The 27,672-nt window shown below is 44.7% G+C and overlaps 1 protein-coding gene across 1 annotated transcript; it reads left to right on the top strand.

Moving 5' to 3' along the window:
• Positions 1-6,084: 6,084 nt before the first annotated feature.
• LOC144595427 (nucleoside hydrolase-like) lies at positions 6,085-26,819 on the top strand. The gene is made up of 5 exons (XM_078402929.1): positions 6,085-6,143; positions 6,822-6,984; positions 11,346-11,771; positions 25,434-25,556; positions 26,765-26,819. The coding sequence occupies exons 1-3, from the start codon at positions 6,085-6,087 to the stop codon at positions 11,676-11,678; spliced, it is 555 nt and encodes a 184-aa protein (XP_078259055.1). The 3' UTR covers positions 11,679-11,771; positions 25,434-25,556; positions 26,765-26,819.
• The last annotated feature ends 853 nt before the right edge of the window (positions 26,820-27,672 follow it).

Raw genomic sequence — 27,672 nt, 5'->3', positions numbered from 1 at the left:
TATAGTGTTTGTCAACAAATAGCATGTGATGAGAGTATCTGTATTTGTGGGTCAAATTTCCATTTACCTTTTCACATGTACTGATAAAAAGGGAAGATGTAAAACAGTGTCTCTCAATCGGCTTGTTTCGTTTACCCCCTCCATTATTGCTAATTGAATATCTGCGTAATGATACATAACATGGCTGAAGTGGATGACACCATTGTATGGAAACGGGCGAAGACAGCAGCCCATTGTGTTCTTCACCAGCGAGTGTAATCAAGAGGACCAGGCCACATTATGGCTAAGGGAGAGCTCCATTCACAGGAGCTCTGTTGGGATGGAAAGCAGTAGTAGGACTGCTGTTCCTCGTGACCTGATGTTCTGTCCACCAACTCTGAAGTCAAAGAAGAGCTGCTGCAGATGAGAAGTAAGGATGTGTGCCTGATAAATTCATGCCACTGTTTCACATTTGGTGGAAAATACTGACATTTCACAATCAGTGTTTTGAGTTGACGCATGTGAAGTATATTTACCTATATTTTGAGTATGCGATTTGGTACTAAAACTAATTGAAATAATAAAATGGTGTGCCACAACCTCATTTATAGGCAATCAGCAGTATCTATTGAACCCTAAACATGTACCAAGCTAGTGCTCTGAGCTCAACTACTCTGTCTACCATTTATTTATAGTTTCAAAATTGGCTAGGACTGATTTAAGAATCTTATATAGCTAAGATGGAGTTGCTTGGAGATACCCCTTTCTGCAGATATAGGAAAATAAATTCTCTCTATCCACAGTAATTTTTATCATCACTTCATGATTGATGTTGAAATCAATGTGTACTAAGATTTTTCCGTTTCAAAATCAACAATGCCAACTTTAGAATTTGTGCTCCATGTCGATGCCCTGCCCCAATTTTGGGTAGCAAAATGTTACAAAACCTAAGAGTCTTTGCATATTGCAAACTCAAACTTATACAAAAGTCTGCTGAAGGAGCCCATTACTCTTTGTGCCTGATACTGCATATAAGCTGTACCCACTGTTCTGAGATATCAAGTTCTGTTCAATGTTTCTAATAATCTTTTAAATAATATTAAATATATATTGCAGACTCGCAGTGTTTTTTGAACTGTACTAAACCTTTTTTTTCAGACCAATTCCTATATATAGATAGACACAAAAAGCTGGAGTAACTCCAGCTTAATCATGGTGGCAACTTCACCAATTTCCATCCTCCCACACAAATTTACTTGCAAGCAATCCCTCTCCTGGAGAGAGATAAGGAGAGGGATTGAACATTAAAAAGGTACCCTCCCCTCCCCAATCTTTGCACATCCCCCAAGCCTTCTTACTCATCACTTTAATTTCATGTTTCATGTGTTTTGTGTAGTTTGAGCTTTTATGACTATTGGCAGATCAATTTCCCTCCTGGGATAAATGAAGTTCTATCGTATCGTTTAGGGCCAAGACCCTTCTTCAGACTAGTTAGGGAAAAAGGAAATGAGAGATGTAGACGATGATGCAGAGAGATAAAGAACAAGATATACAAAAAAGTCACGATGATAAAGGAAGACAGGCCATTATTAGCTGTTGGGATAGAGAGAGAGGGAATGCCAGGGTTACTTGAAGTTGGAGAAATCAAAATTCATACCACTGGGTAGTAAGCTGCCCAAGCGAAATATGAGATGCTGTTCCCCCAATTTGCATTGAGCCTTGCTCTGACAATGGAGGAGACCTAGGACAGAAAGCTCAATGTGGGAATGGGAAAATGAATTAAAGTGTTTAGCAAATGGGAGATCAGGTAGTGCTTGTAGGAAGGAACTGCAGATGCTGGTTTAAACCGAAGATAGACACAAAATGCTGGAGTAACTCAACAGGACAGGCGGCATCTCTGGAGAGAAGGAATGGGTGACATTGTGTGTTGAGACCTTTCAGACTGATATTAGGTAGGTTCAGGCGGACTGATGGAAGGTGTTCAGCGAAATGATCGCCCAGTCTGGTTTGGTCTCGCCGATGTTTAAGAGTCCAAATCTTGAACAACGGATAGAGTAGATGAGGTTGGAGGAGGTGCCTAACCTGTAAGGACTGTCGGGGTCCCTGAACAGAGTCAAGGGGAGAGGTATCGTGCCAGGTGTTGCATCTTCTGCGGATGCACGGGAAGGTACCTGGGGAGGGGGTAGTTTGGGTGGGAAACCTGGAGAGAGCATGCAGACTCCTCACCAACAGCACCCAAGATCAGGAGTGATCTACAGTCTCTGACACTACAAGGCAGTAGATCTAACTGATGCACCTCTATTCCTTCCAGGGTGTAATAGAGATGTAATGGTGGGGTATCCCTGAAAGGCAGGGACTGGACATTAGCTGAGATCAGCTGTTCACAAGAACTCCTAAGTACAAGCAGCATAATTCGAGCATTTGGTTAAACAGGGCAGTTCCAGGATGCTGGTTATGCATAGTGGTGGGGATATGGAGGTGGGATATAGGTTAAAAAATCTCCCACTATATAGCTATACCCTGGACATAAAAATCTAGCCATGTGCGTCCTGACAAATTTCCCCCTGCCTTGACAAATGAGAATTAATAAGTTATTTTTAGTGGGATGTGGCTGTTTAAAACACAACCAGCTTGTTTATTTTGTGTGATCAATGAATGAACAATTTACCACTTTCAGGTCAAGATTCACCTTTCTCCAAAGATGAGATAGTCACAAAATGCTGGAGTAACTCAGCGGGACAGGCAGCGTCTCTGGATAGAAGGAATGGGTGACGATTCGGGTCGAGACTTTGAAGAAAAAGAAACCCATCAAAACAAAGAAGGAAACAACAACCGACTGGGAAACCAGTGTAAAACTGAAATGAGAGAAAAACAAAACAGAATGAAGTGGCTCTTAATAAATCTCTGCCTCCAATTTAATTAATTAGGGAGATTGGGTGATTAAGGGCTTTGGGGATCTGGCACAGTGGTGGTGTCGAGGCCTTGTGGTGCATCAGCCATGATCATATTGAATGGTGGGGCAGGTCTGGTGATCTGGAGATACAAGAAACTGGAGATGCTGGAATCTTGAGCAAAAAACCACATGCTGAAGGAATTTAACAGGTCAGGCAGTATCTGCAGAGGGAATGGACTGATGATGTTTCAGGTCGTACCCTTCTTCAAACCTGATGATCTACACGTGCTCCTATTTTCTTGAGATCTTGCGGATGAGCAGAGTGCAGCATGTACAATAATGGGGAGAACTTTTAGAGACAGTAGTGTATTACCAGAGGGGATAGGTTTAAGGCAAAGGGTTCAAGATTCAATTTGAGGATTTTTTTTTACAAGTAGAGGGCAATTGAAATTTGGATGCACCACTTGGGGGTGGAGAAGGCTAGCAATCTCACAACATGTAACTATTTGGGTTGAGCATTCAAAAGATGATGGCTTCAAAGGCTCAGGCTGAATGCAAGAAAAATGATTACTATAGATTGGTATTAGGACAGCAAAAGGTGGTGCAGCAGTAGAACTACTGCCTTACAGCGCCAGAGACCCGGGTTCGATCCCGACTACGGGTGCTTGTCTGTAAGGAGTTTTTTCCATTCCCACCGTGACCTGCGGGGAGTTTCCTACCACACACTAAAGATGTACAGGTTTGTAGGTTAATTGGCTTGGTATAAATGTTTAAAAAAATATCCAGAGTGTGTCTCGAGCAGTGTTAGTGTGCAGGGACCACCGGTCGGTGCGGACTTGGTTGGCTGAAGAGCCTGTAACTGAGTGCGCACTTCACCTGCATTAGACGGGAAAAGGATTCGACAGGGCAGAATAATTAAGTAGGTGAGATCAATCGTTTTCTAATTCAAAAACAGCTGAAGGCATTAAATTCAGTCGGAGTCTCTTGGACAGAAATGTTTCCGCATTGGACTGTATTTGTGCACAAGTATTATTTTAACAAGATTAGCAAGACTAAAAATTCGTTTGCATCAAAGTTGATAAATTTAATTGAACTCATTGACACTCGCCTCCACATGCTGACTGACGTACTGTGTGTTTGCAGCGTTTGTTGCTTTCTCCTCAGTTTTCCAGTAACTACAAAATTTCACTTTACTCTGAATAAACAATTCTTCCCATTCCATCTTGAAGTTCCTGCTGATAAACCAGTTACTAATGTTTATTCACAAAATGCTGGAGTAACTCAGCAGGTCAGGCAACATCTCGGGAGAGAAGGAATGGGTGAGGTTTGGGGTCGAGACCCTTCTTCAGACCCATTCCTTCTCTCCCAAGATGCTGCCTGACCTGCTGAGTTACTCCAGCATTTTGTGAATAAATACCTTCGATTTGTACCAGCATCTGCAGTTATTTTCTTATAGTTACTAATGTTAATCTGAAGCTTGAAGAAATGCATCTCATCTTTTGTCCGGCCACAATGGGGCAGCCTTCTGAACTCCAATGTTGAATTTCCCAACTTCAGGCACTTTGCTTTCTCTGTCTGTAGCAGAACGGACCAGGTCATCCTCCCGTGGGACTGTCTCGGTTTTTATTTCTCCTTTAGCACAATCCAACCTGCAGCCCTGTCACTCTCACACTCCTTTATCTGTGCTCTTGCTATCAATCTCTGCTTATTTCATAGCAGGGTTGTGCTCTCTCTCTCTAACTGCCCCATTAACCCAATGATCTCGGTTACAGCTAACCTAGGGCAACCCTGGCCTCACCATTCCATCCCTATCCATCCCTTCACACTCTCTGCAGCTGAGTACTCCGCTTCCCATTCTAACCAAGGTTCTTCAACTAGAACAATGAATCCACAGATACTTGCTGGCCTCCTGAATGGTTCCAACCTTTTCTGTTTTTATTCTGCTTTTATTTTAATTCGTGTTCATCTTCCTTAAGTTTGAAGAAGTATCTTCCTTAAAAATATTGATGGCCCAAATATTGATGAGAGATGTGGACGTTTTATGGTTCAGTTTTAAGTATCTGAGGGTGAAACATATTATAGACAATAGACAATATACAAATAAAGAGTAGGCCATTCGGCCCTTCGAGCCAGCACCACCATTCGATGTGATCATGGCTGATCATTCTCAATCAGTACCCCATTCCTGCCTTCTCCCGATACCCCCTGACTCCGCTATCCTTAAGAGCTCCATCTAGCTCTCTCTTGAATGCATTCAGAGAATTGGCCTCCACTGCCTTCTGAGGCAGAGAATTCCACAGATTTACAACTCTCTGACTGAAAAAGTGTTTCCTCATCTCCGTTCTAAATGGCCTACCCCTTATTCTTAAACTGTGGCCCCTGGTTCTGGACTCCCCCAACATTGGGAACATGTTTCCTGCCTCTAACGTGTCCAACCCCTTAATAATCTTATATGTTTCGATAAGATCCCCTCTCATCTAAATTCCAGTGTATACAAGCCTAGTTGCTCCAGTCTTTCAACATATGGCAGTCCCGCCATTCCGGGAATTAACCTAGTAAACCTACGCTGCACGCCCTCAATAGCAAGTATATCCTTCCTCAAATTTGGAGACCAAAATTGCACACAGTACTCCAGGTGCGGTCTCACTCGGGCCCTATACAACTGCAGAAGGACCTCTTTGCTCCTATACTCAACTCCTCCTGTTATGAAGGCTAACATTTCATTGGCTTTCTTCACTGCCTGCTGTACCTGCATGCTTCCTTTCAGTGACTGATGCACTAGGACACCCAGATCTCGTTGTACGTCCCATTTTCCTAACGACACCATTCAAATAATAATCTGCCTTCCTATTCTTACCACCAAAGTGGATAACCTCACACTTATCCAAATAAACTTTCAGCTGAACTATTTATCGTGAAAACTTCCTGCTGAACATGATGGATGTGGAATCAGTCCCAACTCCTCTGGTATTTTCAATTCTATGAAAGATTAAATTGATGTTCTATTCACTTACTGTATTACCATACACCTTACATCCAGTTGTTCTGGTTTTATTTTAATATCTGGTTTTGCTCATTTTATTTAATTACTCTTTGAGCGATGCACTTGTGTATCTACCAATCTAGTACACTGCTTACAACACAGTAAACAACCATTCACTATTTGAGGCAACTTTGCAAAGAATATTGCCAATTCTTGGCTTCTACGGGAAATGAATGGAATTGTGGAATTTAACTTGTCAGGGTTAAAGAAACTCCAGAATCCCAACTGGTAGTAACTTTAGTTACTCTTTCACACCACGAGTCTGAGTACAACCTCTACCATCAAGAAGGGCAAAAGGCAGCAGGTGAATGGGATCATCACCGCGTGCAAGTTCCTCTCCAAGTCACGCAACAATCTTGATTTGGAAATACATTGCTGGCCCTTCATAGCTGCTGGGTCTAAATTCTGGAACTCCCTGCCTTCAACAACATAGGAGCACCATCACCAGAGGAACGGCAGCTGTTCAAGAAGTTGTTTCTCCGCCACTTACTCAATGGCAGTCTTCAGTTTAGTTTAGTTTAGAGATACAACGTGGAAATAGGCCCCTCAGCCCACACAACCAGCAATCTCCGTGGATTAACACTATCCTCCTGCACACACTAGGGACAATTTACACAATTATACCAAACCAAATTAGCTCACAAACCTGTACGCCTTTGAAGTGTGGGAGGAAACCGGAGATCCCGGGGAAAACCCACGCAGGCCATGAGGAGCACGTACAAACTCCGTACAGGCAGCACCCGCAGTCAGGATGGAACCCAGGTCTCCGGCACTGTAAGGCGGCAACTCTACCGCTGCATCAGGGAAGGACAGGAAATGTCAACCTTGCAGCACCGCCCAGATCTTGAAAACTGATAGGAAATTGTTCAATTCATTTGTGCATTATGTCAATATCTTACACCGAAGCATTAACCCCACTGTTTTATTTCCAGCCAGAGGGAATGTGAGAGTCTGCGGTGAGTTCAACTTTGTCACAGACCCAGAGGCGGCTTCCGTTGTGCTGAGCCATTTTACTTGTCCCGTGTACATCGCCACCCTGGAGTACTGTCTCCACCATCGCCTGACCTGGGTACGTTGTGTAGGAAGGAGCAGGTTCAGAAGAGTAAGCTGTGGGTGGGGAATGGTAGCCTGCTGGTTATGCTGTGAGCAGCACTTGGCATATGATAGCTGAGTGTTTATGTTATTCAGCTGGTGCTCCAGAGGCAAGGTCACTGGTCCAGAGGTATTGAGTTTGAATCCCACCATGGCTACTTTCAAATTTAGAAATCCTGAATAAAAAAGGGCAGTGCATGCTGACATTAGAAGAGTCATAGAAGCATGGAGTAATACAGTGTGGAAACAGGCCCTTCCGCGCAACGTTGCCCACACCGACCCACTTGTCCCATCTACACTAGTCCAACCTGCCTGCGTTTGGCCCCTATTCCTCTAAACCTGTCCTATCCATGTACCTGTAGGAAAGAACTGCAGATGCTAGTTCTAATCTAAGGTGAACACAAAATGCTGGAGTAACTCTGCGGGACAGGCAGCATCTCTGGAGAGAAGGAATGGGTGACGTTTCGGGTCAAGACCCTTCTTCAGTCCAGAGATGCTGCCTGCCCTGCTGAGTTACTCCAGCATTTGGTGTCTGTCTTCTATCTATGTACCTGTCTAATTGTTTATAATGATCGAAACAATTAAATCTCTGGAAAAGTAAGCTTTCTTGCAAGCCCAGAATATAAGCAAACAAGTAGCTTGGGCAGCCGAAAACTCAACGGTAAGAACGTTGATTTAGAAACATAGAAACATAGGAAATAGATGCAGGAGTAGGTCTTTCGAGCCGTTCAATATGAACATGGCTGATCATCCAAAATCAGTATCCCATTCCTGCTTTTTCCCCATATCCCTTGATTCCCTAAGAGGTATATCTAACTCTCTCTTGAAAACATCCAGTGAACTGGCCTCCACTGCTATCTGCGGCAACTCTCTGGCTGACAAAGTTTTTCCTCATCTCAGTCATAAATGGCCTACCCCTCATTCTGTGACCCTGGTTCTGGACTTCCCCAACATCGGGAACATTTTTCCTGAATATAGCCTGTCCAATCCCTCAAGAATTTTATATGTTTCTATAAGATCCCCTCTCATCCTTCTAAATTCCAGTGAATAGTCGACCCATTCTTTCATCATATGTCAGTCAGCCCACCATCCCGGGAATTAAACTGGTGAACTGGTAAATTTCTACCAGTCCTCTGGTTTGCTGTTTCCTCTGGCCAATTTATATACCTCTTCCTTGGATTTAACATTATCCTTAATTTCCCTCGTTATCCCCAGTTGAGCCACCTTCCCTGTTTTATTTTTACACCAGCCGGTGGTGGACAATGGTTATGATTCATCCATGCGATCTTTAAATCTTTGCTATTGCATCTCCACCGTCAACCCTTTAAGTATCACTTGCCAGTCTACCCCAGCCAGATTCCCATCTCATAACATCAAAGTTATCTTTCTTCAAGTTCAGGACCCCCATCTCTAAATGAACTGTGTCACTCTCCATCTTAATGCAGAATTCCACCATATTATGGTCACTGCTGCCCAAGAGGCTTTGCACAACAAGATTGCCAACAAATCCTTCCTTATTACACAATACCCAGTCTAGGATGGCCTGCCCTCTTGTCTTGCGACGCGCATCCCTAATTTCCTGTTTGATGCTATCCCCAACTGGATTGCTGGAATGGCGGCCGGTGGCGCAGCGGTAGAGTTGCTGCCTTACAGCGAATGCAGCGCCGGAGACTCAGGTTCGATCCTGACTACGGGCGCCGTCTGTATAGAGTTTGTACGTTCTCCCCGTGACCTGCGTAGGTTTTCTCCGAGATCTTCGGTTTCCTCCCACACTCCAAAGACGTACAGGTATGTAGGTTAATTGGCTGGGCAAATGTCCCTAGTGGGTGTAGGATAGTGTTAGTGTGCGGGGATCGCTGGGCGGCGCGGACCCGGTGGGCCGAAGGGCCTGTTTCTGCACTGTAAATCTAAATCTAAATCTAACCTCCCTAATGCTGCTTGCTGGACTATATACAATTCCAACAAGCATTTTCTGCACTTGGCTATTTCGTAGTTCTACCCATATAGCATCCAAGCTAATGTCTCTCCTTAATACTGCATTAATCTCCTCTTTAACCAGCAATGCCTCCTCCTCTTCCTTTCTGTCTATCCTTACTGAATATTGAATACCCCTGCATATTGACCTCCCAGCCTTGGTCACCCTGAAGCCATGTCTCCGTAATCCCAACTATATCATATCTGTTAACAACTAACTGCACATTCAATTCATCCACCTTATTCAGAATCAGAATCAGAATTAGAATAGGCTTTATTGTCATCCAAAAAAACCAAGTCTTTTGGATGAAATTCCATTACCAACAGTCCAACAATAAGAGCAATAAAGATAAGCAATAACACACACAATCACAAACCAACACAAAAAAAAAAGAAAAAGAAACATCCATCACAGTGAGTCTCCTCCAGTCACCTCCTCACTGTGATGGAAGGCCAGAATGTCTTTTCTCTTCCCCTGCCGTCTTCTCCCGCAGTCAGGCTGTTGAAGTTGCCACGTTCCAGACCTCGCCGGACGGTGAAAGGTCCGCAGCGGGCCGACCCAAGCCCCACGATTCGGGGCGGGCGAAGACGATGCCGCTGCACGACGCGGCGTTCGGGGGTCCCGACATTGAAGCCCCCGTTACGAATGCTCCCTGTATTAAGGCAATTATTTCTCTAATTTCAATTAACCCCTGCTTTCCCTCCCTCCCCCTCCCTCACCCTAATCATCTTACAAGTTCCACTGTTGGCATCCTTGTACCCCTTAGTTATAACCCCAGCCAACAATGGGCGGCCATTATGGGCTCCACCCTTCTTTGGTCATCTGTTGTTGCCAGCTGCTTTTCTTGCCTCCAGTTCCCTCCCCTCTACTTGCAGTCTGAAGGAGGGTCCTGATCCGAAACGTCACTCATCCTTTTTCTCCAGAGATGCTGCCTGACCCGCAGAGGTACTCTAGCACCTAGTTACCCACTTCCTTAAAGTTGTCTATATTTCACTCTGCCTCGGGAGAAGCAGCCACCATCACCAAAGACCATTCATAACCCTGTCATTCTCTCTTCTGCCTTCTCCCGTTGGGCATGAGATACAAAAGCTTGATAGCACCAGATACCAGTTTCAAGAACAGCATCTTCCTTGTTGTTATCACACTCTTGAACGGACCTCTCGTACGCTAAGGATGAATTCCAATCCACCCTTTTGTGTCCCTTGCACTTTTTTTATCTGCACTTTCTCTGTAGCTGTAACACAGTATTCTGCACTCATTATATTTTCCAGCCCTTTACAAATCTTGCACTAGCAATTGCAGATCTCTGTAATCGCCTCACTCTATGCATTATTTATTTATTTTTCCTGCCAAAAAGGTACAATTTCATAATTGGCCAGCACTTTGCCCATTCAGAGCCTACTTCTATTTCCATCTAAACTTCTTGTGTCGTCTTTGCAACATGCTTTCAGAAAATTTAGCAACTGCAATACATCTCTATCAACTATGAAGAAGTCGGGTCCCAACACCAATTCCCTGTTCACCAGCTTGCTGAAACAGCTGTCTGTGCTCTGTGCAAATAGCGATCTCACGCCACTTAGAGGAGATTAGAAGGGCTTATTGTGAGAAAAAGTAACCGAGGAATAGTGAGGTGTTATTTGCGATGTTCATCCTTGCATTCAGTCAGGCTCGTGAGAAGCAAGAGAATGCTTTAGCCCAAATAAACAGAGCATTCAAGGCATGCAAACCCACAACTTTGAAATTGATATAGCTGTAAATGGATAATAGTTACCAATATTGGCTGGTGTATATAAATGATTGTCTCCAACATTGGCCCCATCTCACAACTCTCGTGACCCAAGCTCAGTATGAATGTCCACTCTGTGACCTTACATGCTTTCACCAGGTGCTCCAATTTCATCCCTCATCCCAAAGATGCGCTGGGTTGGTACGTCCAATGCCCATGTAAATTGTTACCATTGTATTAGCGAACTATAGAATGTATTGGAGGGTTACGGCAGACGGGGATATGGGGAGAATAGGTTACAAAGGGAATTAGTGCGGAATGAAATGTCCCTGTTAGCCTAAATCAGATGAGGTGACTTACCTCCTAAAATGTTGCAAGGAAATATTATGAATAGATATATGAACTAATCAAGTATTGGGGTAAAACAAAAAGGAAGCATTGGAGACGGAATTTTTCATTAAGACAATGTCTTCGCGTGGCACCAGGCTACCAACATGGGCAGTGGTCCCTCAATAAGCATCGAGATGAAACACCCAGTAGTTGATAACAATGGGTATTTAGGATGTGGTGTCCAGTCAAGGAGCATTATGGAGAGATGGGCATAACATTTCCAAATCACTGCTTTTATTCAATGCAGGACTTTTATAGAAAGTGGGTGAATCATGACAGTGCAAAGGCTCGTTTCATGGAGAAGATATCTGCACTTACAGCGGACTACAGCCAGGGTGACGTGGGTGGCAAGGAGTTGGTGTTTGGAAGTGGCTTTGTGTCCTGTGACTCGTACGCAGTGTCAGCTGCCATCGACGACTCCTTGGTGACAAAGCGCGCCCAGTACGGGGTGAGTGTGGAGTTGCAAGGATCACTGACCAGGGGCACCCTCGACATCCTGAAGCTCCAACACAAAGCCACCGTCTTCCTGGAATGTGACATGGAAAAGTATAAGCAGCTGATGATTAACGCCCTGAAATAAGATGCGGTACGTCCCACACGGAAGAACATAAAGCCAGCAGTGCTTACACGATGCAAACACTAACGCCAATAGGATTTATGCTTCAATAACGGGGTAATGATGCTCTAAAAAATTGGGTCAAATTGCGTATTGATGCTAATTTTAACTTATTGTTAAATTGTTTACAAAAGCTTTAATGTCAGTGTGAAGGTGAACTTCACAATTGTAATAATACTTTATTAGCCAAGTATGTTTTGCAACATACGAGGAACTTCATTTGCCATACTGTCATAATAGTAAAAAGCAACAGGACACACAAAAGACATTTTAACATGAACATCCACCACAGTGACTCCTCCACATTCCTCACTTTGATGGAAGGCGAAAAAAAGTTTGATCTCCGAGATACGACCCGAGATACGGTCCGCAAAACATCTCCGGCAATGTGAGAGATTGAAAAAAAGTTTCCCCCTCCCCCCCTCCCCCACCCCCCACATAAAACAAACCAGAGAACATTAACTTAGACTTTTAAAACTTACCAAAAATGTTTTAAAGTTTGAAAAGGACAGACAGACTGTAGGCAAGGCAGCCATCGATCGGCGCCTCCAGGCATCCTCTTCAGGTAGAAGATTATGTTGTAGATCTGTTGTGGAAATTTGATCATCGTTTGCAAATTGGAAAATTGTTTCTCGAGGAAGGTTTGGGAAATTGAAATGGTGTTGACTTTCTGGTCGCATAAGATCCTCCAACCCCACCCCCGAAAATGGTTCGGAAGCCTTCGTTAATTATTTTGGCATCTCGAGGGTTGACTATTCCAATGTCGTCCTATTTCCTGCCATCATAAACTTAACCAAATCACTGTCAAATGATGTCTGCATCCTCGACGCATTGGTCCATAACCTGTCCTGTTTTAAAGTCCTTACCTACATCTCCTGCCCACCACTCCCGGGCTTCAATGTTCTCCACCTCTGTCATCACCACCACGTTATCGGAAAGATGTTCTCAAGGTTGGAAAGGGTTTGGAGAAGATTTACAAGGGTGTTGCCAGGACTAGAGAGTTTGAGCTACAGGAAGAGGCTGATTAGGTTGGGACTCCATTCCTTGGAGCACAGGAGGATGAGGAGTGATCTTATAGAGGTGTATAAAATCATGAGAGGAAAAGATCGGGTAGATACACAGAGTCTCTTGCCCAGAGTGGGTGAATCGAGGACCAGAGGACAGAGGTTTAACATGAAGGGGAAATGATTTACTAGGAAAGTGGAGGGTAACTTTTTCACACAAAAGGTGTTGAGGCTATGGAGCAAGCTGTCAGAGAAGGTAGTTGAGGCAGGGACTATCCCAACGTTTAAGAAACAGTTAGACAGGTACATGGATAGGACAGGTTTGGAAGGATATGGTCTAAACGTGGGCAGGTGGGACTAGTGTAGCTGGGACATGTTGGCCAGTGTCGGCAAGTTGGGTCCAAGGGCCTGTTTCCACACTGTATCACTCTATGACTCTCTGACCTCCAGCCCTGTGACCTGCCAGCACTGTGAAGGCTGTGCCTTCTAGATGTCTCTTCCTAAGCCTCTCCACCCCAAGCTCTCCTCCCCTGCAGAGATATAAATGGCCATCTTCTTTACTGTGTGATTCAGCGTCCAATTGTATTCATATTATAAAGACACCATATAAATACAAATAATTGCTTATTAAAATGCCTAATTGGCTTTGGGTACGCATTATTTGGATCTGAGATTTCTATTTCAAAGACATAGTTTGCCTTAAAATTTCAAACTGTCAAAACTCCACAAGAGGACGAATAACCCTTTGAAAAAGCAGTCCTGAGCTACCATCAGGCAACTGAACCATCCTACCAGGAGATGGTACCAGAGTGCAGTGCTGAACAACTATCTACAGTACCTCATTGGTGACCCTCGGACTATCTTTGATCGGACTTAACTGGCTTTACCTTGCACTAAACGTTATTCCCTTATCATGTATCTGTACACGGTGAATGGCTCAATTGCAATCATGTATTGTCTTTCTGCTGTCTGTTTAGCACGCAACAATTAGCTTTTCACTACCTCAGTACACGTGACAATAAACTAAAACTGAAACTGAAACTGAAAATAATCTGCATTTATACTGATATAGAGAAACTCTAACTTCATAAAAATGGGCGTTGCTTTTGCTGAATCTGATGGATACCTCTGAGTTAATATTGTAATTGGTGCACAAACACTTTGTAAATCAATAGAAAATAACGATAGCATGGAATTAAACTGCTTTGAAGTATTTATTTTCATCCTGCGTTGAGTTTTTTGTAAGATTGCCTCCTCAATTGACAGAGGGGTTAATGCTTTCAACTTACATTCTGAAGAACGATCCTGACCCGAAACATCACCTATCCATGTTCTCCAGGGATGATGCCTGATCCACTGAGTTACTCCAACGTTTTGTATCTTTCCTTAAAGCTTTCAAGTGTTTCCTGCTCAAAATGTTGCCCTGCACTTATTTTCCACCCTATGCTCCCTCTCCATTTATATTATAAACAGATAGTGGAAGGAAGACGTAAGATTTCTAATGTACAGTTTTGGGTTTTTTCTTCTCATAGCATTTAGTTGAATTTAGTTTAGTGAATGGGTGGGGATCCAGGCCCTTCGGCCCACCCAGTCCTCACCGACCAGCTATCCCCGCACAATCCTACACACACTAGGGTCAATTTACATTTATACCAAGTACACAAACCCAAGCCAATTATTCTACAAACCTGTATATCTTTGGAGAGTGGGAGGAAACGGAAGATCTTGGAGAAATCCCATGTGGTCATGGGGAGAACATACAAACTCCGTACATACGGATTTTTTGGATTTAGATTTAGAGATACAGCGCGGAAACAGGCCCTTCGGCCCACCGAGTCCGCGCTGCCCAGCGATCCCCGCACATTAACACTATCCTACACACACTAGGGACAATTTTTACATTTACCCAGTCAATAAACCTACATCCCTGTACGTCTTTGGAGTGTGGGAGGAAACCGAAGATCTCGGAGAAAACCCACGCAGGTCACGGGGAGAACGTACAAACTCCGTACAGACGGCGCCCCTAGTCAGGATCGAACCTGAGTCTCCGGCGCTGCATTCGCTGTAAGGCAGCAACTCTACCGCTGCGCCACCGTGCCGCCTATGTACAGCACCCATAGTCGGGATCGAACCCAGGTCTCTGGCGCTGCATTCGCTGTAAGGCAGCAACTCTACCGCTGTGCCACCTCGCCTCCCACTCTAATGGATTTGATTCCAGTAGAGTGCTGGCATGGGCTAAATGGGTTGAATGGCTCCCTCGCATTGTTGTAAGTGAATAAGAAATATAGCAAATGCAGTGCCAATACTCGATTGCCAATGTACCCCTCCACTAACAGGCCACGTGTGTGAAATGCTCTTGGAGTCATGCCCATAATCAAGAAAGCAGACTTCCTCCCTGATCATTGACATCATCTGTAAGTCTTGGATCAATGCATGTTGCTTTCAGAATGCTGCTCACTCCAGGAAGTGGAACACACTGGCCCAGACCAGCCACTTTTCAGGCCATCTACTGTGTAACTGTATTCACTGCTTACTCCACATCTGCAGTCTGCTCGTGGAACATAAAACAGTACAGGCAGCATCTCTGGACAGAGGGACATTTCGGATCGAGACTCTTCTTCAGATCTGCCATTTGATCATTTGAGCCAATTGATTTTCAATTTTCGCTTTTATTTGCAACATAGTTTACTCAGGAAGTATTCAGCCGGTCAGAAACTATCCACGGAGAGAAATACACAGTCAACATTTCAGTCTGATAACTTTCAAGGTTCAAGGTTTCCGGGTCAGTTTATTGTCACATGTACCAATTAAGGTTCAGTGAAAATTGAGTTACCATGCAGCCATACGAAGCGACAAGCAACAAGACACACAGCCACATAAAATAAAATTTAACATAAACATCCACCACAGCGGCTCCCCACATTCCTCAATGTGATGGAAGGTAATAAAGTCCAATCTTCTCCCTCTTCGGCGATCGGAAGCCCTCGGTTCGGTGTGATCGAAGCTCCCGCATCGGGACGGTTGAAATTCACCGTGGCTTGGAGCTCCCTAATCGGTCTCTAACCAGGGACCGCGATCTCCGCGATGTTCAAGTCCACAGGCCCGCGGTTGGAGCTCTCCACAGTCGATCCCCGGCAAGGCCAGGGATTGCAAGCTCCACGATGGTAAGTCCGCGCCGCGCCCATGGTTGAAGCACTGGAACCACGATGTTAGGCTGCAGTGCGGACGGAGATAGGATACGGAAAAAAATCGCATCTGTCGAGGATTGAAAAAGGTTTCCCCCAGCCCCCCCCCCACTACCCCCCACATAAAATAAACCAAGGAACACTAAAACATAGTAGGAAAAAAACTGCAGATGTTGGTTTAAATCGAAGGTAGACAGAAAAGGCTGGAGTAACTCAGGCAGCATCTCGGGAGAGAAGGAATGGGTGATGTTTCGGGTCGAGACCCATCTTCAGGCACTAAAACATACTCTTTAACACCTACTTAAAATAACAAAACAGAAGAAAGGACAGACTGTCGGCGAGGTAACCACTTGCTGGCGCCACCCGGTGGTCTTTCAGAATATTTTATTTTTATTTCATGATTATTCAACCTGGTTGCCATTTGAATGATTCACTTGCGATGAGTCAGTCATCATTTTTATTGTTCCATTATATCCTCTAAACTATTTGTCATCCAGGAAGCTCCAGCTTTAGTTCCCTAACTTTCTCCCCTGTGGCAATGTAGCCTTGAGGTCCAACTGTTTCATTTGCCTCCTCGTTTCTGTAAGTCTAATTTCCCAGCCTCTCTGTGCCATCGCTGTTCACTGTACAAGGACTTACCTACTGATAAACATGGTGAACAGTCTACATAATGGTCCATTCATTACGGCCAGGGAGATAAGACACAATCGACTCGATGTTACCAAAACACTACTCTACCCCTGTCTATGGAACCCCCAATGTCAACCTTGTTTATAACTTTAACCCTTCACAGCATGAAAGATTTTCACTGAACCTCGGTACACATGACCATAAACTAAAATTGAAACTGAAAATAATCTACATTTATTCTGAAATAGAGAAACCATAACTTCATGAAAATGACTTCATATTAATATATCAGACACTTTTGTCCATAATGCCATGTTCCGGTCCATATTTCCTTGAATACCATCACAAAGGAAGCTTTTGATACATTGGACTGAACAGTCAGAGTATTGAGCATAGAAGTTGGAACGTCTTGTCACAGTTGCACAAGGCGTTGGTAAGAGCGCACATGGGGTACTGTGTTCAGTTTTAGTCGCCCTGCTGCAGGAAGGATAGCATTAAACTGGAAAGAGTACAGAGTATATTGACGAGGATGTTGCCAGGACTCGAGGGCCTGAACTCCAGAGAGATCTGCGTCACTGAGCCTCCCCTTGTTGGCAATTGCCAGATGTCACACGTTGTCAGTTTTGACAAACAGAGCCCTCTGCTTCACAGATGTTGAACATCCTACTTAGTGCAGGAATTATGGACAAAAGACCATGGCAGCAGTTGAAATTTCCAAGGAACCTTATGTTCTTTTCCCGTTATGGAAGCCTATCATTGATTTGTAACCCCAAAATGAACTACCGTAAACCCTTGCTATAATGGACCCCTATATAGCAGATTTCGGTTATAGAGTGCCACTTCTGTAAGTTACCCAATGAGCTGGTGGCACGTGACGTGCTTCCGGTTGCGGGGGTGGAGAGAGAGAGAGCAGCACGAAGGCAACGCAAATACCATGCCAGCCCCTGGCGCACTGCGCGTGGGGCCGGGAACACTGCGGCTCCCCGGCCTGTGAATACCCGTCTACTTAACCCCCCCCTCCCCCCCCTGCTCCTCCCCCTTGTTCCCCCCACCCCCATAGCCGCGTTCCTTTCCACTCTTGTGTTAAACTTTACCCCCCCTCACTTAGTTATAGCGGACAATTGGTTATAACGGATACCATCCTCCCCCCACCATGGTCCATGATTGTGTGGGTTTACTGTACTCCTGTTTTTCGTTGAAACAAGGAACTGCAGATGCTAGTTTGCATCTTAACCTCTGGATGAGTTTACAATGGGGGCTTTATCAAATGCCTTGCTAAAATCCATGCCGGCATCCATCCACCTCCGTACCCTCAACAATCACCTTCGTCGCCTCCTCAAACAAGTCAAGTTAGTAAGACACGACATGCCACGTACAAAGCTATGCTTACTGTCCTGAATTAACCCTCTCTTTCAAATGGGCGGCACAGTGGCTCAGCGGTAGAGTAGCTGCCTTATAGCGCTTATAACATCAGGGACCCAGGTTCGATCCGGAGTTTGTACGTTCTCCCCGTGACTTGCGTGGGTTTTCTCCGAGGTCTTCAGTTTCCTTCCACACTCCAAAGATGCACAGGTTTGTAGGTTAATCGGCTTGGTATCAATGTAAATTGTCCCTAGTGTAGGATAGTGTTAATTTTTAGATTTTTAGATTTAGAGATACAGCGCAGAAACAGGCCCTTCGGCCCACCGGGTCCATGCCGCCCAGCGATCCCCGCACATTAACACTATTCTACACACACTAGGGACAATTTTTACATTTGCCCAGCCAATTAACCTACAAACCTGTACGTCTTTGGAGTGTGGGAGGAAACCGAAGATCTCGGAGAAAACCCACGCAGGTCACGGGGAGAACGTACAAACTCCGTACAGTACAGCACCCGTAGTCAGGATCGAACCTGAGTCTCCGGCGCTGCATTCGCTGTAAGGCAGCAACTCTACCGCTGCGCCACCGTGCCGGTATCACTGGTTGGTGCCGACTCGATGGGCTGATGGGCCTGTTTCCGCGCTGTATCTCTAAACTCAACCAAACGAAACTAACTTAAATGAGTGTAAATCCTGTCTTGAAGAATCCTTTCTGAAAGCTTCCCTACCACTGAGGTGAGGCTCACCAGCCTGTAATTCCCTGGATTCTCTCAACTTCCCTTCTTAAATAAAGGAACAGCATTAGCTGTTCACAAGTCCCCCAGGCCCTGTACCTAGGGAAGTCTCAAAATCTTTGTCAAGGCTCCAGAAATCTCCTTTCTTGCCCCTTTTATGCACTTTTTAACATTTCATCTCAATGGCCTTTACTTTAATACAAATCCTTTGGAAAATATCCAGAAGGATGAGACTATGCAAACAGTCAAGTTGGAGGAGTTGCACTTGTTTAGTTTGGTTTACAGATATAGCACAGAAACAGACCCTTTGGCCCACTGAGTCCATGCTGACCATCGATCACCCGTTTGCACTAGTTCTCTGTTATCCCACTTTTGCATCCACTGTCTACACATTAGTGGCAATTTACAGAGGCCCAATTAACCTACAAACCAGCAAGTCTTTGGGACGTGGGAGGAAACCGGACACCCAGAGGAAACCCAGGCGGGCACAGGGACAAGGTGCAAACCGCACACAGGCAGCAGCCGAGGTCAGGCTCGAACCCAGGTCTCTGTCGCTGTGAGGCGGCAACTCTACCAGCTGTGCAGCTGTGCCACTGTGCCACCCACTTCTGGGCGTGGACAGAATTTCCTGTGACCAAATGTATAAAGGTGCAACCGAAGAGTATCCTCATTCAGAGGCAGCTGAGCAAACATTGAAGAAGCGAGTGTGCAGTTCACCTGCATTGGACGGGAAGAGGATTCGACAGGACAGAAGAATTAATCAGGTGAGATCAATTATTTTCAACCTGAGAAACAGCTGAAGGCATTTAATTCAGTTGGAGTCTCTTGGACAGAAATATTTTGGCATTGGACTGTATATTTCTGCACAAGTATTACTTCAACAACATTAGCAAGACTAAAAATTAATTTGCCTCAAAGTTGATGAAGTTTATGGGCACGGTGGCGCAGCGGTAGAGTTGCTGCCTTACAGCGAATGCAGCGCCAGAGACTCAGGTTCGATCCTGACTACGGGCGCCGTCTGTACAGAGTTTGTACGTTCTCCCCATGACCTGCGTGGGTTTTCTCCGAGATCTTCGGTTTCCTCCCACACTCCAAAGACGTACAGGTTTGTAGGTTAATTGGCTGGGCAAATGTAAAAATTGTCCCTAGTGGGGTGTAGGATAGTGTTAATGTGCGGGGATCGCTGGGCGGCGCGGACCTGGTGGGCCAAAGGGCCTGTTTCTGTGCTGTGCTAAATCTCTAAATCTAAAATCATTGACACTCACCCCCACATGCTGACTGGCGTACTGCGTGTTTGCAACATTTGCTGTTTTCTCCTCAGTTTTCCAGTAACAACAATATTTCACTTTACCTGGAATAAATAATACTTCCCGCCCTGACTGGAAGCTGCAGCTGATAAACCAGTTACTAATATAATTATGGACATAAGCTTGAAGTAATGCATCTCATCTTTTGTCCAGATACGTTGCAGCCTTCTGAACTAAATATTGAATGGTCTAACTTTAGGTAATTTGTTTTCTCTGTCTGTACCAGAACGGACCAGGTCATCTTCCTGTGACACTGGCTCAGTTGTTATTTCTCCTTTAACGCAGTCCGACCTGCAGCCCAAAAATACACAAAGTGCTCGTGTAAATCAGCGGGTCAAGCAGCATCTCTGGAGAACAGGGCTGGGTGACATTTTGCGTCAGGACCCTTTAGTTTAGTTTACTTTAGTTTAGAGATACAGCATTCTTACAAAATTCTTAAGGGGTTGGACAGGCTAGATGCAGAAAGATTGTTCCCGATGTTGGGGAAGTCCAGAACAAGGGGTCACAGTTTAAGGATAAGGGGGAAGTCTTTTAGGACCGAGATGAGAAAGTTTTTTTTCACACAGAGTGGTGAATCTGTGGAATTCTCTGCCACAGAAGGTAGTTGAGGCCAGTTCATTGGCTATATTTAAGAGGGAGTTAGATGTGGCCCTTGTGGCTAAAGGGATCAGGAGGTATGGAGAGAAGGCAGGTATGGGATACTGAGTTGGATGATCAGCCATGATCATATTGAATGGCGGTGCAGGCTCGAAGGGCCGAATGGCCTACTCCTGCACCTATTTTCTGTATTTCTATGTTTCTAGCACGGAAACAGGCCCTTCAGTCCACCAAGTCCACACCCAACAGTGAACCCCACACTTTAACGCTATCCTACACACACACACGCACATCAATTTTACATTGATACCAAGCTAATTAACCTATAAACCTGTACGTCCTTGGAGTGTGGGATGAAACCAAAGATATCAGAGAATACCCACAAAGGGCACGGGGAATACGTACAAACTCCGTACAGACAAGCACCCCTAGGCAGGATTGAACCCAGGTCTCTGGCGCTGTAAGGCAGTAGCTCTACTGCTATGCCACCGTGCTGCCCTTCTTGAAACTCTGACCTGCAGCCCTGCATTCAACAACTCTCACAATCCTTTGTCCGTGCTCTTGGTCTCTATCTCCCCTTATTTCATTGTTCTTATGCCTGTGTTCTCTATCCTAAACTGCTCCATTAACATATGATGAGTGTTTGACGACACTGGACCTGTACTCACTGGAGTTTAGAAAAATGAGAGGTGACCTAGTTGAAACGTACAGAATAGTGAAAGGCTTGGATAGAGTGGATGTGGGGAGGATGTCTCCACTCGTGGGAGAGTCTAGGACTAGAGGTCGTGGCCTCAGAATTAAAGGACGTTCTTTTAGGAAGGAGATGAGAAGGAATTTCTTTAGTCACAGGCTGATGAATTTCTTTAGTCAGAGGCTGATGAATTTGTGGAATTATTTGCCACAGAAGGCTGTGGAGACCAAGTCAGTGGGTGTTTTTTATGGCAGAGATAGATAGATTCTTGATTAGTACATGTGTCAGAGGTTATGGTGAGAAGGCAGGAGAATGGGGTTAGGAGGGAGAGATAGATCAGCCATGATCGAATGGCAGAGTAGACTTGAGAGGCCGGATGGTCTAATTCTGCTTCTATCACTTATAATCTTATGACCTCATGATTAACCCAATGAACTCAGTTGCAGATGACCTTGGGCAATCCTGGCCTCACCATTCATGCTACCCATCCCTTCACACTCTCCCTGAAGGGTTACATTGAAGTACTGTTTGCTGATTACCATACAATTCATGTCCAGTGTCTTTTAAGTCAAATATCCGGTTGTCTCATTTTATTTAATTGTCGACGTGGGTTTGGGTGACTCACTTGCCCGTCTTCCAAACTAGTGCAATGTTTAGTTTAGAGATACAGAGCAGAGACGGGCCCTTCGGACTCCGAGTCCACACCGACCATCGATCCCCGTACACTAACGCTATCCTTGTGTCTACAAGGGACAAATTTACAATCTTTACCAAAGCCAAAGTACGTCTGTGGATCATGGGAGGAAACCGGAGCACCCGGAGCAAACCCATGCAGTCACAGTGAGAACGTACAAACTCCATACAGACAGCACCCCGTAGTCAGGATCAACCCCGTGTCTGTGGCGCTGTGAGGCAGCAACTTTACCGCTGCGCCACCGTGTCACCCCACTGCTTACAACACAACGAGCAACCGTTCACTTTTTCAGGCAACTTTACAGTGTTGGTAATTTCTGACTTTTATGGAGAACCAATGGAATTATGGAATTTGACTTTTTAGAGAAACTCTAACTGAATTCCAACAGGTAATAACTTGACTCACTCTTGAACACCACAAGACTAAGTTGACTAATTGGACAAATATCATCTCCACAGATCTGGAAACATTTGGGAATTCCGTGTAGCAAGAATGAAATTTTCTTCCTTCACCTCTGTAAAGCCAATCGCAGCACGCAAATATATGTGCGTGTACATCAAATAAATTCATAAGAATTAAAACATGGTGAACATCATTTATTTCATAGAATCACACAGCATAGAAAACAGACCTTCCACTCCATTGAGTCCACTTCAGTCACAATGTACATAATCCCACACAAATCACATTGTTTTTTTATTCTCCCCACCATCCCATGAAATCCCTTCTTCCACCCAGCTTCTACTGCTCCGCTACACAATTTACAGTGGCTCATTAAGCTACATGTCTTCGGGATATGGGAGGAGACCAGACCACCTGGAGGAAAACCCACACTGTCACAGGGAGAATGTGCAAACTCCACACAGACAGCACCCGAGGTCAGGGATGAACCCCATTCTCTGGAGTTGTCCGACATCAACTCCACTACCTTGAAGAAAATTGGGGTGATTTATTGATTTGCAAGAATCTCAGTTCCAAAATATGCACAAATTCGGTCTGGTTTATAAACCCTTTGCTGAATCAACAAATCTATTTTTCTTCAGATTACTGAAGTGCGAGAAAACTGTGGCCAGCCTTACACCTTAATGAGCCATCTTTCTTGTTGCACTCAAGTGCCACGATAGATTTCCCTTGTGTTGTTGAGCCTGGTTATTCATAACCAGGTCGAATGTGAGGGGAAAGTATGCGGTTGATGGCAAGACCCTTCACCACATTGTTGTGCAGGGGGATGATGGGGTCCAAGTCCATAGCTCCCTGAAAGTTTCACCACAAGTGGGTAGAGTTGTGAAGAAGGCATATGGTATGCTTACTTTCACTAGTCAGTCCATTGTGCACATGAGTCAGAGAGTCATGTTGTAAATCAATAGGTCTGCATTTGGAGTATTATGTGCAAAACTGGTCACTCCATTACAGGGAGGATGTGTAAGCTATGGAGAATGCTGCCTGCTTTAGGGGGCATTAGCTCCATGAAGAATTTGGACGAACTTGGATTGGTTTCTTTAGAACGCTGGAGACTGAGGAGAGACCTGAGCACATCGAATTATGAGAGGTATAGATAGGATAGACAATCAGAACATTTTTTTTCCATTTTGGTAATGTCAAAGATTAAAGGGCATAGATTTAAGGTAAGAAAGGAAAAGTTGAAAGGAGATGAGTGGGGCAAGTTTTTTTTAACATATTGGATAGTGGGTGCCTGGAGCACCTTGCTAGGGGTGGTGACGGAGAGATATATAACAGTGGCTTTGCGAGACGTCTGGATAGGCACATGGATATGCAGGGAATGTTGGGGTACGGATCAGGCTCCAAGAGTCAAGAAGTCACGATGCAACTTTGTAGGACTTATCTGAGGCAGCATTTTGTAATATTGTGTGCAATTCTGGTCGGCAATTGTCTGCAGTTATGGGAAGGACGTGGAGGCTTTGGAGAGAAGCTCCACCTGAAGTCTGTCGGGATTAGAGGGTATTAGCTAGAAGGAGAGTTTGGACAAACTTGGATTATTTTCTCTAGAGGGCTGGAGGTTGATGGGAGGTGACCTGCTAGAAATATATAAAACTATGAGAGGTATAGTTAGGGTAGACAGTCGGAACCTATTCGAAAAGTCAAAGATTAGAGGGCATAGCTTCAAAGGGACAGGAGCAAATTTTAAAGGAGATATGCGGGGCAAGCTTTTTATACAAAGAGGGGTGGGTGCCTGGAATGTGCTGCCGGGGGGGGGGGGGGGAGGGGGGGGGGGGGGGGGAGGAAGGCCCAGGGGGTTTGAGAGGTTTTCAGATAGGCACACGGATATGCTGGGAATGTAGGCTGTGTGGGTCACATATAGGCAGATGAGGTTGGTTTATCTTGGCATCATGTTTGGCACAGACATTGTGGTCTGAAGAACCTGTTACTTGCCACATTTTTCTATGCTCTATGTAATAATTAGAGTTTTTACCTGCTTTGAATAATACATTCTGTTGATGTATGGGTGATTGATGTTAATCCAGAGGATTTTCTTGTATTTTTTATTAAACTATCAAGTCTCATTGGCTTATTTTGCTGTCATTTACCGGAGTCGCTGCCTCAAAAAAAGGCAACCAGCATCACCAGAGACCCACACCATCCTGGCCACACACTCATTTCACCCCTGCCATCAGGAAGAAGGTACAGGAGCCTGGAAACTGTAATGTCCAGGTTTAGGAACAGTTTCTTTCTTACAACCATTAGGCTATTAAACACCACAATCTCAAATAAGCTCTAAACTACATAGACTATTATTGTTATTATTGCACTATTATTATTTGGGGGAGTCCAGAACAAGGGGCCACAGTTTAAGAATAAGGGGTAGGCTATTTAGAACTCAGATGAGGAAAAACTTTTTCAGTCAGAGAGTTGTGAATCTGTGGAATTCTCTGCCTCAGAAGGCAGTGGAGGCCAATTCTCTGAATGCATTCAAGAGAGAGCTAGATAGAACTCTTAAGGATAGTGGAGTCAGGGGGTATGGGGAGAAGGCTGGAACGGGGTACTGATTGAGAATGATTAGCCATGATCACATTGAATGGAGGTGCTGGCTCGAAGGGCCGAATGGCCTCCTCCTGCACCTATTGTCTAATGTCTATTGTTTGTTTGCTTTTTATGTGTATGTATGTGTGCATGTGTGTGTGCTTACGCGTGTGTGTATATATATATATATACGTATACATATATGTGTGTGTGTGTATATATATATATATATATTGTATATATACACACACACATATATGTGTGTATGTGTGTGTGTGTATATATATATATATAATCTGTGTATATGTGTATACATGAGTATATATATATACTTCATTGACCTTTTTTTCTTGTTTATTATATTGCTTACAGTGTACTATGTTTACATATTCTGTTGTGCTGCTGCAAGTAAGAATTTCATTGTTCTATCTGGGACATATGAGAATGAAAGACTCTTGACTCTTGACTCATCATTCACGATTCACCTGCGCTGTACCATTGCTGACTAATCCCCAGTCTCTGCCGTTTACTTGCCAGTCGCTCCTAGACGCAGACAATCGGAAGGGGCTTTTCCTCTACCTGGCCATAGAGCTGAAACTGAGAACGTGGCCAAGTTATAGACCACAGAAGCAATGATGCAGCAAACTAAGACCGCAGCAGGTGAGTAACGTTAAAAAGGACAAAGATAAACGTTGTGGGTAAGTTTCCCCTGTTGTTGAGTGTTACTAGTAATGGAATGGACGCAGGAATCTTGAGTACATCATAGAGTCATAGCTCAAACAGCATGGAAAGTCCCTTCAGCCCAGCTCATCCATGCCACCCAAGATACCCCATCTAAACTAGTCCCATTTTACCCCTTTACACAATATCCCTTTAAACCTTTTCCATCATGTATCTGTCCAAGTGTCCTTTTAACGCTGTCATTATACCTACGCCAAATACCTCCTCTGGCAGCTTGTTCCAATCTCGCTCCAACCTCTGAAAGAAGAAAATGTCTCTTTATGTTCCTTTTAAATCTTTCCCCTCGCACCTGAAATATATGTCCTCTGGTTTTTGATTCCCCTGTCCTGGGTAAAAGACTCTGTGAATTCACTCTATCAACTTCCATCATGATTTTATTTACCTCATCCTTTAGCCTCCTGCGCTCTGAGGAATAAAGTCCTAGCTTGCCCGATCTCTGCATATAGTTCAGGCCCTCGAGTCCAGGCACCATTCTGATAAAACTTTCCTGCACTCTTTCCACCCCAATATCATTGTTAAAGCAACAATGACATCATGGTTAAAGTGTGGTGAAAAGTTCTCAAATTCATAAGTGATAGGAGCAGAATTAGGCCATTTGACCCATCGTCTGCCATTCAATCATGTCTGTCATTCTATCTCTCCCTCTTCTCCTGCCTTCTCTCCATAACCCCTGACACCAGCACGGAGCTCACTTCCACTGGGGCTCGTTGAGATGAGCATGAGAAATGTGAGCTGGACAAAGCCATTCAGCCCATCATATTACTGACCCTTTGGTTATACAACCCTATCCTGGCCTTACTCATTGCCCGCTCACTCCCCATTGCCATTGGGTGAAATGCCAGACCCGGTGTCTGCTCTCTGTAACTCCCTCCATTGTCACCACCACATCTCCTCCTTGGCAACCCACACCGACCCAGTGGTTTGATCCCGTCTCTCAGCCAGGGTATGCCTTTCTCTATGGTCTGCGATTTCACTTTCAGATGATTTCCCCCATGAAAGGTGTCACGTAATCTACAGGGTGATGCTTGGCTGAACTGTTGAATTACCAAGCTGAGAGCCTGTCACTGATACGATACGATATTATTGTTGAACATTGTGCTGTTAAACATTGCCACTTTTTCTCCAAGCTGTCCGCACTTTAGCTGTCCAGCAGGGCAAGAAGCTGCTGATCTTGGATGTGGATGTTGGGGTGGATGACACCCAGGCCCTGATGATGGCTCTGACAGCTCCCAACGTGCACATCCTGGCGATAACCTGCACGGGCACCGACAACGTGTGCAAGAACGTGCTGCGCGTGCTGAAACTGTGTAACAGGATGGAGGTAGGTAGTGACGAGGAGCAGGCCAGGGACTGTGCCTCTCTGTTCAGCAACAACTCTGCCCTTAGGAGAACATACAACCTCTTAATCGAAGATATTTATTCACAAAATGCTGGAGTAACTCAGCGGGTCAGGCAGCATCTCAGGAGAGAAGGAATGGGTGACGTTTCGGGTCGAGACCCTTCTTCAGACTGATCCAAGGGTCTCGACCTGAAACGTCACCCATTCCTTCTCTCCAGGGATGCTGCCTGACCCGCTGAGTTACTCCAGCATTTTGTGAATAAATACCTTCGATTTGTACCAGCATCTGCAGTTATTTTCTTATACAACCTCTTAAAATGACTCTGCAAAATACATTTCACTGTGTCCTGTTTGCAATTATAATGTGGTTCATCTTTGCAAGGGTAGTTTGACAGACATCACCCGTCATCTCAGGTATAGAAGTGTGAAAACGCACACCTCCAGATTCAGGGACAGTTTCTTCCCAGCTGTTATCAGTCAACTGAAAAATCATACCACAACTAGAGAACAGCCCTGAACCACAATGTTGACCCTCGGACTATTTTTGATTGGACTTTACTGGCTATATTTTGCACTAAACATCATTCCCTTTATCTGCACACTGAATGTCTCGATTGTAATCATGTCTTGTCTTTCCGCGGACCGGTTGGCATGCAACAAAAGCTTTTCACTGTACCTCAGTACATGTGACAATAA

Source organism: Rhinoraja longicauda, chromosome 7, assembly GCF_053455715.1.
Source record: "Rhinoraja longicauda isolate Sanriku21f chromosome 7, sRhiLon1.1, whole genome shotgun sequence".
NCBI classification, from domain to species: domain Eukaryota; kingdom Metazoa; phylum Chordata; class Chondrichthyes; order Rajiformes; family Arhynchobatidae; genus Rhinoraja; species Rhinoraja longicauda.
Note: the sequence above shows the minus strand (reverse complement) of the source record. Positions and strands in the feature narration are given on the sequence as shown.